This window comes from Plutella xylostella, chromosome 13 (assembly GCF_932276165.1).
Source record: "Plutella xylostella chromosome 13, ilPluXylo3.1, whole genome shotgun sequence".
Classification (NCBI taxonomy): domain Eukaryota; kingdom Metazoa; phylum Arthropoda; class Insecta; order Lepidoptera; family Plutellidae; genus Plutella; species Plutella xylostella.
This window is the reverse complement of record NC_063993.1, coordinates 5,114,382-5,127,451: the sequence shown is the minus strand read 5'-3', so window position 1 is coordinate 5,127,451 and position 13,070 is coordinate 5,114,382. Positions and strand designations below refer to the sequence as shown.

Here is a 13,070-nt window from a genome sequence, read left to right as displayed (position 1 = left end):
CATAATCTTGTTGAATAAAGTAGAGAAGTGCCTATAATGATTTTGCATGGCCTACACACGTACACATACCTACATCCATCATAATGTATTATGATCAGTCATAATACTCATATGTAATACATAGCTAATTTCAATGCGAAGAGTTGCCATGTTCACTAGCAGCCAGTTATGATATTCGAGCAGTCTTCCATAGTGAGCGATTCTAAGGCGATTTTCACACTGCCACGCATCAAGCTACAAATCGCGTGTCCGATCCATGTTTACGTTGCTTGTAAACATGGATCTCCGTTTGTATAGAAAACACGCACAGTCCATCACACAAAAACCTATCTGTGTTCATACAATCCACGCAAAACAAAGTGTTATGCGTAGCAGTATGAAAACTGCCTATTAAAAACAAAGAAATTAAAAAATCACGCACTGTCGACTGGGTTTTACCAAGAGAGCTAGTAAAGTTACCCACTCGCCCAAACTCAGCATACTTCAAATGTCATGGAAAGACAAAATAAATACTATTTCGGTACAATAAAGACCATGAGGCCGCGTCCATCTTCAGAATCACAGACCTTGAGAAGCCCCTATACTCGTAACGTGACACTGGAACTAACGACTATAACACCTATCAATTACCATACTTGTTAATTAAATGACAGGTATGTTTTTGTGAAATTGTAAAATAATAACATGTTTAAACCATTTACCAACACTGCTCGTCGTCATTACCTTTCTTAGTTTCAGCGAAAAAAGATGTGTCTTTAGTTTAAAGAAACAAATATTTTTCTAACATGAGTTCGTTGGTAGATTCGGCTTGCAATGGTACTATAGAGGCTTTAGCTGAAGGCCCAATGGGCCCTTCTAGTGGATCTCTGTTTGCGTCTGCAGTCAGTACTTTGTTGGCCACGCAATGCGCTATCGCAAATCCTTCTCAGTGGCCAAGCGATAGGACTGAAGATGCATTGAAAGGTATCTTGTTACAGTTACAGTATACTCGTACAAATGCTAATTATAATTTTAAATAGGTTTGCTAATGTAAATTTTCTATTTAAGTGATAAATTAAAAGCCTTATTTACGTTCCATAGACTATTGTACATTAATATAGATTATAATAGTAACTGATAATGTTTGATTTAGTTTCAGAATTCGACTTCATAATCGTTGGCGCCGGTTCAGCCGGCTCGGTAGTTGCTAACAGACTCACAGAAAATCCTGACTGGAATGTACTTTTGATTGAAGCTGGTGGTAACCCATCCGTGGAATCTGAGGTAGAGGTTTTATCATGCAATTTATTTAGTTCATTTACAAGGCTTTATAATTATGACTGTAGTTACCACATCTTCAGACACTGAAGTAATATTAACGGATAAAGCTAGCTAAAACCTTTATCATTGAATTTAAGTATTGTTTTATTTACTTTTTTCTTATTTCAGTTGGTTGGTTTGTTTTTCGAGAACTTTCACTCACGAAATGATTGGGGCTACCGAACCGAACCTGAAAAAAACGCATGCTTAAGTTCGAAAAACCATCAGTGTTACTGGCCCAGAGGAAAAACCCTCGGTGGAAGTAGCAGCATCAACGGCATGTTCTACGTACGAGGGCATAGAGCAGACTTTGATGAGTGGGAAAGCCTTGGAAACAAAGGATGGGGATATGATCAAATACTACCTTACTTCATAAAAAGTGAAAGATTAACAGATGATACTATGAACGACGACGAAAAAAACTCATATCATGGGCTAAATGGTCTTCTCAAAGTAGGCAAACATAAGGGCCAATCTCAACTCAGTGACATCATTATCAATGCATACAATGAGGTTGATATGCCAACAATTGATGATATTAACGGGAAAGATAGCGTTGGGGTATTCAAGACTTTGGCCACAGTTCATGACGGCCGTCGGATGAGTACCGCTCGTTGTTTTCTATCTACAATCAAAAGCAGGAAAAACCTTTATGTAATCAAGAACACGTTAGCGACAAAAATATTGTTTAAAGATAATACAGCTATTGGGGTGCAAATAGATCAGTCGGGAAAAATATTTGAAATATGGGCAAAAAAAGAAGTAATTATTTCTGGCGGCGCAGTCAATACACCCCAGTTACTCATGCTCTCTGGTATTGGTCCTAGTACCCACCTTAAAGAAATGGGTATTCCAGTTTTAGTTGACCTGCCAGTAGGAAGAAATCTGCAGGATCATGTTACCAGTCACACTTTTATAAAACTAAACACTGAAATCAAACCTTTACAAAAAACTGAATTCAATTCCTTTGTGACGGAATATTTAGCTCATCAAACTGGCCCTTTTACGAATATTGGTCCCACTGAAGTGATATCCTTTGCTAACGTTTTCAATATAACGAGTACAGTACCAAACATTCAATACCATAATTTATTGATACTGCCACGTTTACATCATTCTATGGATTTGTATGGCCTACACGAATTCGATGATAGCTCCTTAAACATATTACACAGATTATTTGACGAGAATGCTTATATTGGTATTCTAGGTGTTTTACTGAAACCTGAATCCAGGGGAGAAATTCTTTTAAAAACCACAAACCCACAAGATAAAGTTCTAATTTACGCTAATTACTATGATAGTCAAAATGATATGGAGACAACGATCAATGCAATTGAATTAGCGTCAAAGTTAGCCGACACTTCCGCACTTAGGTATTTTAATGCATCGCTAGAATATTTGCCTTTGGTTAATTGCAAGAATTTTACATTTAAAAGCCGAAGTTATTTTAAATGTATTGCTCAACACATGTCTACAACACTTTATCATCCTGTAGGAACAGCTAAAATGGGTCCTAAACGTGATTTGACTGCAGTTGTTAGTCCAGAACTAAAAGTGCATGGGATTAATAATCTAAGAGTAGTGGATGCTAGTGTCATGCCAACAATAATACGAGGCAACACAAATGCTGCAACCATTATGATAGCAGAAAAAGCGTCAGACATGATAAAACACGACTGGTCATGACTTTTAAGCTTCTAACGAGGGTTAATTAAATTAAGGTAAATGAATTAGTCATAGCTTACATAAAGTTTTACCTGGAAAGTACAAAACAAAGAATAACATAACTTTTAAATGGAAGGTTTTATACAATGTTTTTTACTTAGCATGTCAAATTAGTGACACAAATAAAATTATAAATATACAACAGCGTTTTTTTTTTCAAAATTCTTTAAGAACAAAGATTGAATCAAGAATTTAATCTTTCCTTCAGCTGGATCACTTATAAAACTCCACCCACCCATTCTCCAGCCATTTGAATATGTCCTTGTGGCAAGTGTACGGCGCACGACACGGCACGCGCCACAACCGTCGCCATTTCTCACCCAGTTTCCTAAACAGGACTGATGCTGTCTACTGAGAATGCGATCCGATCTTAAAATAACCACACCATCAATACTGGGCGACACCAAAACTCTGCCTTCTCGACGTGATTAGCGTTAACAAACAAGAACACTGACGCTGTTAAATGCTGCTTTTTATTCAATCTTTATGGCATGGAAACGCTTGAAGAAGCTGCTGCTCTACATATTGTCTATGGTTTGGAGTACTTTATTTGCTTATCCGTGACACACAAGATGTATTCTGACAAGTGGCGTGAAAGATTTTGCAGTCTTGAACTACTTCTTATTTGAGTCAGGAAAACGATGATGATGGGTTATTTATTATTCTATTAAATTTTATTAATTTGATGATTTTAACTCGAATGGATTTTGTGCATATCCCTTTAAGGTCTAAAGTCCTTTCTGGCAGTCCTAAACTAACTCTAATCTGAATGTCTATCTGGCTATCCTTTCACCACAGTGACAAATCTTGTCCCGCCCTGTCATTTGTCCCGGACATGCTAAAGTATAAAGAATTTCTATAAATCACTACGCGTTTGAAAGTTTTTTCTTTATGAGGCGAGGAACATAATTACATTAGGTATATCCATAAGGTGGTAAATATTTATGAATAATTTGTATTTTAACGCAGTAATTACGGGTCTCACGAAACCCGTAACAAAGCAGTAGGTGGCTTGTATGAGAAATGGCCTGGTAATGTTCCCCTCATAAGCACCAACACATTAATTGTGAGCTTATTCCTGTGTTGGCAGCAACACTTCATTAAACGGAGTTAAACTTTTATGCATAATTCAGCGCACAAAATAATGTCCATCCGTTACTGTCATAGCTAACCTGTTGTTCCGATTATGGATTTATTTAATATTTATTAAGTAGGTATATGAAACAAGCACTTTTGCTGCAACAAAATGGAATGGGTTTGTCTTGACAATTCTTAAAGTTAAATTAAAACTACTAAAGACAGTGTGGCAAGACTAGTTGTGGATTGTTGTCATGTAAAGCAGCTCTGTTGATATGTTAGCGATATCCTTGTCGCGCTCGTTAGCGGTAGCGGTACTGAGTTAAAAAGCGATAATGTCATACTGACTCAGCCAAACAACAATATTGCTCAGGTTTGAATTAGACTTAAAGCGTGTAATTACCTAATAAGAATTAAGATGGTATATACACACACCATGTAACGCAATCATTCATCATTTGTGCCTAGGTTTCAAACAAGAAACAGGTTATGTAGCATTTTGATTAGTTTATATTAGGTTGGTAATCTTACTAAAATTCATAAAATATTCAGGAAGAGCATTAAAAATGGTCAATTTTACGGCCAGTCATGTTTGCAACGACACAATATCAGCATTATCAGAAGGACCTATTGGATATAACCGGTGTATATTCATGTCTGTAGTCAACGCTCTGGTGGCGACACAATGTGCTATCACCTCACCAGATCAATGGCCTAGAGATCGAACTGAAGATGTTTTAAAAGGTAAGCTTACACTTTTAAAATCATTAGGTAAATCGGAAGGTTTTTTGCAAAATTAGAAAAAAGTACTAAGTTATCCTCATATTTTATTCCTTCTCTTCATGTATGTCCACCAAAACTCAAGATTAGGCATAGCATATTAGATTTACATACGATAAGCTTGTCTTATTGAAACTTTTTAGTACCAGAATTTGACTTCATAATCGTGGGAGCTGGCTCGGCAGGCTCAGTAGTTGCAAACAGACTGACAGAAAATCCTGAGTGGAATGTACTCCTCATAGAGGCTGGAGGGAATCCATCCCTTGAATCTGAGGTAAGAACTTGATAGCTCTATTATTTATAAAAGAGATTTTTTAAATTTAAGCAATATAATTTTTTTATATGATCTTCTTTTTTTATTGAATGTTCTTACTTCCTTTATTAACGAGGAGATATTGTACAAGTTTAAAAAAACATAAACATCTAAAAGTTATACACAGCTAGACGTCATGTAAACTGATGATAATGATGACGACGTTGTTTAGCAGAATCTATTTTATATTCATAAACTATATCGACAACTTGATAAATCTCATATATTTTCAGATAGTTGGTATGTTTTTTGAGAATTTCCACTCTCGAAACGATTGGAAATATAGAACCGAACCAGAAAAACACTCTTGTCTTGCATGCACAAATAACCAGTCATATTGGCCCAGAGGTAAAGGGTTAGGTGGAAGCAGTAGCATAAATGGCATGTTCTATGTGCGTGGCCATAAAGCTGATTTTGATGAGTGGGAAACTCTTGGTAGTAAAGGATGGGGCTTTGACAATGTACTCCCATATTTTATAAAAAGTGAAGGGTTGACGGATGATAACATATCACGAGAGGAAAAAGAAATTTATCATGGCATTCAAGGATATCTGAACGTTGAAAAATTTAATGAGAATCCTTTTAGTAATGTTATTGTTGATGCCTACAAACAAATGGGTATACCAATAATTGATGATATTTATGGCAAATACAACGTTGGTGTCCTCAAGACTCTAGCTACAGTAAAAAATGGTCGCCGTATGAGCACTGCCCGTAGTTTTCTGGCACCAATAAAGGATAGAAAAAACCTTTTTGTATTGAAAAATACCCTAGTTACCAAAATTCTTATTAATGACCATATAGCTAATGGCGTGCAGATTGATCAGTATGGGACGATATCTGAAATATTAGCCACGAAAGAAGTGATTATATCTGGTGGTACAATCAACTCACCACAGCTACTCATGCTTTCAGGAATTGGACCTAAGAATCACCTTGACAAATATGGTATTCCAGTTCTGGCAGACTTGCCAGTGGGGCAAAATCTGCAAGACCATGTAGTTAGCCACATGTTCATAAGGCTAGATCAAAATAAGGATGCCGAAGCTTTTGATGAAGCTAAATTTGGTTCTCTGTTAGCGGAATATATTATCACACAAAGAGGTCCATTTGCTGGTGGGGCACCAAACGACGTCATGTCATTTGTTGATGTTTTTAATATTACAAATATTGTTCCAAATATTCAATTTATGAATATTATGACACCTCCTAATTTTCATAAAAATTTGGATACCTACCAAATGTACGAATTCAATGATGAAATAATAAATATTGTACATAATTTACAAAAAAATCCTCTACTTACAATAATGAGTGTATTGCTAAAACCAGAATCTAGGGGTGAAATCCTTTTAAGAAGTAATAATCCTAAAGATAAAGTCCGCATTCATGCAAACTACTACCACGACAATCGAGATATAGTAACTATGATTAATGCGATGAAACTGGCTGAAAAAATTGCAGAGACACCTTCATTGAAAGATTTAAATGCGACCGTAATTAATCTAAGTTTAAAAGGCTGTATGAATTACCAATTTAAAAGTAAGAAATATTATCAATGTATAGCTCAACACATCACCACATCGTGTAGTCATCCAGTAGGAACTGTTAAAATGGGATCAGAAGATGACGCGACCGCTGTAGTTGATCCTCAACTGAAAGTTCAAGGTATCAGGAAGTTGAGAGTAGTGGATGCGAGTGTCATGCCCACAATAGTACGGGCTAACACTAACGCTGCAACCATCATGATTGCTGAAAAAGCATCGGATATGATAAAGGACGATTGGAGATGATTTCTAGGCAAGTTAATCTAGGAAGGCTAGATTACTAAAATTTGAGAATTAGATAAGGATTTGTTATTTATCATATTTTGATAATTATGAACAGAAAACCCACAGCTATACTACTGAAACTAGCAATGTGCTGTTTGTGTAAATATAGACAGAAAAAATAAAAGCTGTTTGAATACAATATAATCTAGGTAAGAGCTGATTGCATGGGATCTTCTACATACATATGTTGGAAATACAACAAATCAGAAAATATACAGGGTGTTGCAAATAGGGTATACTAAGCCGAAACCGGTATGAGCAGCATGGTAGAAACTTTGGGGTGTCATTTAAACGATCGCCAATTAAATCCGTTTTGAATTTGCTAAATAATAGGTTTGAAGGCAAAATAGTAGATTTGCCAGCAAATTTTTGCCCCCAAACAATTTTAAATCAATTCAACAATTAATCACTTAAAATTGCCGGGATTTATGATCAAGTGGCAAGTTAACATTTATGTATATATTTTAATAGGTATGTCCACATAACTCGATGTTATGTTTAATATTTAAATGAAACAAAAAATTAAGTTTAAATCATCAATATTCTTAATTAAAAACAACATAAACAACCTTCTTCTAATTATAACTTAAACCTTAATCTTCTTCTAATCAAAAGCAATCTTATTGTAATTAAAACTTAAACTTCCTCTTTTCATCATCATCATCATCAGCCAATAATCATCCACTGGTGGAGATAGATCCGCTCCCAAGGAGTGCCACAACATTCGGTCCTCTGCCTTCCTCATCCAACCACTATCGGCTATCCGCCTAAGATCGTCAGTCCAGCGGGCAGGAGGGCGTCCCACGCTCCGTTTGCCTGTTCGTGGTCTCGACTCGAGAACTCGTCTACCCCAACGGTTATCGGTTCTTCTTCAGATATGACCAGCCCACTGCCTCTTCAGCTTGCATATTTTGACAGCTAAGTATGTCGGTAACCTTGGTCCTCTGACGGATAATCTCATTTCTGATACGATCCATCAGAGAAACTCCAAGCATAGCTCTCTCCATAGCACCGTCTCCGCTAATTTGTAAACTCATGTATTAAATTGCTAACGAATTATAATGTTTTAATAACTGGACCAATCATAATGTAACTACTGCAATGCTGATAAAATATGAATTAAAAAGAAATCGCAACATGCGACCTAGAGTCAATATATTTGCTGGCAAATCTACTATTCTGCGGGCGCAGTTATTATTTGAGGAGCAAAAATAATATTCTGCATACAAAGTTTTTATTTATGTAATGAACTCAAATTTTTTGCCAATCCATCTATTATTTTAGATTTTTGTATTGATATTATTTGCTGATTCATACCAGAGGCAACTTTTTATTTATTTGAGGACAAAAATATATTGTTGCGGTTGATCTATTAATTTGCTGATACAAGTTGATGACAAAAATAAACTTTGCTGGCAAGAAATATAGTTCCCGAAACTTTGTTGGTCACGTGACATTTTACTATGGAAATTGTCTTTTTTCTTTGCGAATTTTGAAATTCTGATTTTAGTTACGGGTTACGGGCTTAGATATACCATGGTGCACATGTAGGTTTCGGCTTAGTATACCCTTTTTTCAACACCCTGTATTTAATATGAATATGAATGGCATTCATATTAAATATTGTCATACCGTAGAAACCATGATTACTAAATAAGTAGGTAGGTACAAAATGCATTAATATGTAAGAAAACTAACTACTTAATTGCATAATTGTGCCCAAGCTCAACACATTGTTACCTTCCTAATTGTAGCTCTGATAATGTAAGACAGTTTAGTAACTAGGTTGTGATTTCTGCAATTTCCTATCCTATTTAGCCTGCAATTTAGAGGATACTCTTTAGATAGTTAAGTACATAGTGTATGCTAGCAACATTATGATTAATAATATTAATATCTAATACTTACATTGTATGTAAGTACGCAGACCTACTAATGAAATATCTAGAATAAGTACTTACATAAATTGTCATACAATATAAGTACTTATTCTAGATATTTCATTATCATTCGATGAACAACTAGATAAAGAACTTAACTTTGTTCTGTAAGCAGCTATGGTAGGTACCATGGTAGTTATATTCTGTTGATGCTTTTTCTTTTCATTTAAAGAGTACTTAACTACCTAATCTTAGTTTATGTAGTCTTTACCCCGTAAATGAAATATGTACGAGTTCATAAAAAAAAACTTAGGTATAAATTGTAAAATCAAAAAGGTTGTGGTATTGTATAAACTGATTCTGTGAAAACGATCTGATTTAGAGAATAGAGATATTTCCAAACTTAAATTTTAAACTTTACGTTACTTACATAATATTATTTATACCTCATAGTAATTAAATGCTTTATTTGAAAAAATATAATGAATGTGTCTTTCTTTCTATTTCTATTCCTCCTACTTCCTCATTCCGCCTCATGTCCACGTTCAGTGTACCTATCTGGATCAGTTCAGTAATCTTAACGGACATAATGCTGAATCAAAAAATAAGTATAGAAATAAATCACCAGTGTGTGCTTGCTATTACCAGTAAAACGGGCGTTTCAAGAAAAACGTTTTTTTTAAGTACTTACTTAAAAATTGTTTGTTAGTTTGTCACGTTACTTAATAATTAGTTGAAAAGTTTTCCGAAGAAAAATAACAAATAAACATACCTTTACAAAATTTCAAATTAAAACCATTCAAACCTCGACTCTACCGTGCTATATTAAAGATAGATATGGAATAGTCTATGGGTATAGGTATCTAAACATGCCAATAAAAAGGGCACATCAAGGGATAATGAAATCATTGTCATTTTAATGACGATGATTCTTTGATTTACGACCACTCTAATTGGACGGCTGATCAGTTAGTCACATAAAATCGGTACTAAATTAATAATTCCTGAACATCAAACAAAAGTAAACCGAGCGTCAGTCCGCAGAGCGTCGTTTATAACAATCAAAATACAGTTTTTATGGTTAGCTGATAAGCCCCATCATTTTAATTGCAGATGTGTGTTCACATGATAGCGGACCTATTTGTTTAAACCTTGTTTAAACCCAGTTAATAATACACTGCAGAGCCAAGTACTAATTCTTAATTGGGGGGATTCTTTATAATAGCTCTGGTTTAATTTGAAGTAATCGGACAGAAGTATTTCATTCGTTTAGTTTTTCTTGTATCCCCGATGTCGATCGCTAATCGCGGATTAAATCAGCTCGCTATAAAACATACGAAATATTCGTTGATTAGAAAGCAGACGACAGGTTTAATGAGGACTAATATTAGAAATGCCTCCGCAACAGGTGCGGTTTGGACCAATGTTTTAATAAACCTTCGTGGGTGATAGGCCTTTGGAACTTCCTGTTTCCTGTTTTATTTTTTAAGTAGATACATATATTTATTACTTATAGGTAAAATACATACTATATTTTTAGTCCATCAACCATCCGAATCCGTTCTATGGCTATGTCTACAACTTAGTACTAACATCTACACACATACTCAGATGAGTTCATTACCTAATTCAAATTGTATGTACCAATTATTTTCAATCTACCTTACCGTAAGTGCTTTATTTAGAAGCTCGCAATCATTCACGGCCATCGTATCCCTTATTAGAAAGAGGAACTTCCTAGTGAAAAAGTGTCGATTACATTTCAATTGAAGCCGTCAGATTGCCGTTGACCGAGCAATTTGCCCCAACAGCAGTAGCGTCGGCTCTGCCCAACCACTAATGTGCATTTCCGGCTCATAATATTATTACCTATAGCTGTAATTGCTGTAATGTTCATATTGCTCTATAGAAGAAAACATAGGAGAAGGTGGTATTCATCTAGTTAAAGGTAACCGAAACCAATCTGAGAGCTGAGATTCTGGCAAATTCAATTTAATGCAAATGGCCAATAATTATTTTATCGTCGTCAATGATCGCATAAAAATTATAACGGTTATCTACGAGTGTTATTTACTGACAAAACTTATGTCAGTACTCAGTTATAAGAATATTTATTATATATTATATATATAATAAGAATATTCGAAAAAGGTAAAACATGCATAGTTTAATTTTGAGATGTATGTATGTATAATAATGGGGAGTAAGGGGAGAACGGTAAGGGGAGTAAGGGGAGAACGGTAAGGGGAGTAAGGGGAGAACGGTAACAACATCTAGCCGACCCTACAGTCACCCTCACCTGCACGCGCCGGTGGTTCGTACGAATAGCCGGCGGCGGCTCTGTAGCTCACGCTGCACAGCCGTGGTGCTCCCTGCTAGACAACTGACGAGGCTCTGGCGCCCGAGCGATGGCGGGATAACCATACACCTAGCTTCGGCTAGAAGAGGCTCTCAACAGCCTTAGGGACTAAATATCCCTAGAAAGGATTGATAGGAGAAGGTACTCTGAGACTAAACCGGCGTGTCTGAACGTTTTGGTAGCAGCCCTACGATCAGACTAGGGTACTATGGGCTAATAACCTGTATGCCTGAAACAAAAACTATTACAGAAACTCGAAGTATAGCAAAACAGACCGATCAAAGAAAAACGACCTTTGGCGCGAAAACACGGACATTGATAGGCTTTTGGAACGTGCGAACCATGCGTGAAGACAGACGAGTTAACCAAGTTGCACAATACATGGACAAATATGGGCTAGACATATTGGGTATATCGGAAGCGAGAAAAAAGGAGTTTGGGGAGGACCGAGTGGGAGATCTGACACTGCTGTACTCCGGGAATGACCACAAGCACGAAGCAGGAGTAGCCTTCCTACTGAGCAAAAGAGCCAAACAAAGCCTCCTGGATTGGAAACCTGTATCCGATCGCATCATCACTGCAAGGTTTGACTCAAGAATAAGAAAAATCAGCGTCATCCAGTGCTATGCACCAACTAATCAGGCGGACTTGGAGAAGAAGGAAGCATTCTACAACCAGCTTACAGCAACATTACGTTCTGTCAAGAAACAAGACATAGTGATATGTATTGGTGACTACAACGCGCAACTCGGGAGCGATAACCAAGGTATAGAATCTTGGCTAGGCAAACATGCCATTGGCCAAAGAACTGAAAATGGAAACATGCTGATTGATTTCTGCTGTCAGAACGACCTCGTCATTGGTGGGTCTATATTCCCACATAAAAACTGCCACAAGGTCAGACCTCAGGGTCTCTCCGGACCGCAAAACAGAGAACCAAGTTGACCATGTCATGATCAGTCGAAAGTGGAGGCACTCACTACAAGACGTAAGGAACAAAAGAGGAGCAGATGTCAACAGTGATCATCACCTAGTAGTCGCGAAAATCCACCTCAAAATAGCAAGGGTCCAAACAAGAGCAAAAGCCCCCTCGAAACCCTATGACATCACAAAGCTACAGGATGCCGATAACAGGAGATCATTCAGTGTCGAATTACACAACAGGTACCATCAGCTCAATGTGGAGGACTCCACGCTAGAAACTCACTGGGAACACGTCAAGGACACACTTCAGAATTGCTGCCAGGAATTGATGGGCTACAGGGAACATTCCAAAAAAGAGTGGATGTCAAGGGAGACTTGGAACAAGATAGCTGTAAGAAAGTCCATCAAGGCTAGTCTAAATGCCGAAACTGACTATCATGTGAAAGAGTCCCTGGCATACGAATATTTCCTGTGTGAAAGAGATATCAAACGCAGTCTGAAGAAAGACAAGCGCTCCTGGGCCGATGGCATATCACGAAGAGCACAAGGCGCTGCGTCAACAGGGAACATGAAAGAACTGTATAGAGCCGCGAAACAGTTATGCAGTAGACCTATAGTCACAAAACCCATTAGAGGCAGAGACGGACATCTCCTAGTCACAGTTAAGGACCAGCTATCCAGATGGTACGAGCACTTCTCCGAAGTCTTCAAAGCTCCAGGCTCATCTGTTGAAAGCGAGGCAGAGGAATCTCAGGCACTACTCAACATTGACACAAGGCCACCTACGAAGATTGAAATAGCAAGAGCGATACAATCACTGAAGAATGGCAAAGCACCAGGCAATGACGGAATTCCAGTAGAAGCTTTTAAAGCGAATG

At 37.0% G+C, this 13,070-nt stretch overlaps 2 protein-coding genes across 3 annotated transcripts; both read left to right on the top strand.

Annotated features, from left to right (window-relative positions):
- Positions 1 to 709: 709 nt before the first annotated feature.
- LOC105398053 (glucose dehydrogenase [FAD, quinone]-like) lies at positions 710 to 3,166 on the top strand. The gene is made up of 3 exons (XM_011570106.3): positions 710 to 963; positions 1,133 to 1,263; positions 1,429 to 3,166. The coding sequence occupies exons 1-3, from the start codon at positions 786 to 788 to the stop codon at positions 2,986 to 2,988; spliced, it is 1,869 nt and encodes a 622-aa protein (XP_011568408.3). The 5' UTR covers positions 710 to 785; the 3' UTR covers positions 2,989 to 3,166.
- A 1,423-nt stretch (positions 3,167 to 4,589) lies between these two features.
- On the top strand, positions 4,590 to 7,153 carry LOC105398052 (glucose dehydrogenase [FAD, quinone]-like). 2 transcript variants are annotated; one of them, XM_038112303.2, is made up of 3 exons: positions 4,590 to 4,848; positions 5,028 to 5,158; positions 5,431 to 7,153. In XM_038112303.2, the coding sequence occupies exons 1-3, from the start codon at positions 4,671 to 4,673 to the stop codon at positions 6,988 to 6,990; spliced, it is 1,869 nt and encodes a 622-aa protein (XP_037968231.2). In that variant the 5' UTR covers positions 4,590 to 4,670; the 3' UTR covers positions 6,991 to 7,153. The 2 variants fall into 2 exon arrangements, with proteins under 2 accessions (XP_037968231.2, XP_037968233.2); XM_038112305.2 differs by having other exon boundaries at positions 6,764 to 6,906.
- Positions 7,154 to 13,070: the final 5,917 nt, after the last annotated feature.

Excerpts from the sequence above, each read along its gene's own strand:
- LOC105398053 (XM_011570106.3), top strand. The coding sequence starts at position 786 with ATGAGTTCGTTGGTAGATTCGGCTTGCAATGGTACTATAGAGGCTTTA. Across the intron at positions 964-1,132 it reads GACTGAAGATGCATTGAAAG|TTTCAGAATTCGACTTCATA; the intron begins GTATCTTGTTAC and ends TGTTTGATTTAG. Across the intron at positions 1,264-1,428 it reads ACCCATCCGTGGAATCTGAG|TTGGTTGGTTTGTTTTTCGA; the intron begins GTAGAGGTTTTA and ends TTCTTATTTCAG.
- LOC105398052 (XM_038112303.2), top strand. The coding sequence starts at position 4,671 with ATGGTCAATTTTACGGCCAGTCATGTTTGCAACGACACAATATCAGCA. Across the intron at positions 4,849-5,027 it reads AACTGAAGATGTTTTAAAAG|TACCAGAATTTGACTTCATA; the intron begins GTAAGCTTACAC and ends GAAACTTTTTAG. Across the intron at positions 5,159-5,430 it reads ATCCATCCCTTGAATCTGAG|ATAGTTGGTATGTTTTTTGA; the intron begins GTAAGAACTTGA and ends ATATATTTTCAG.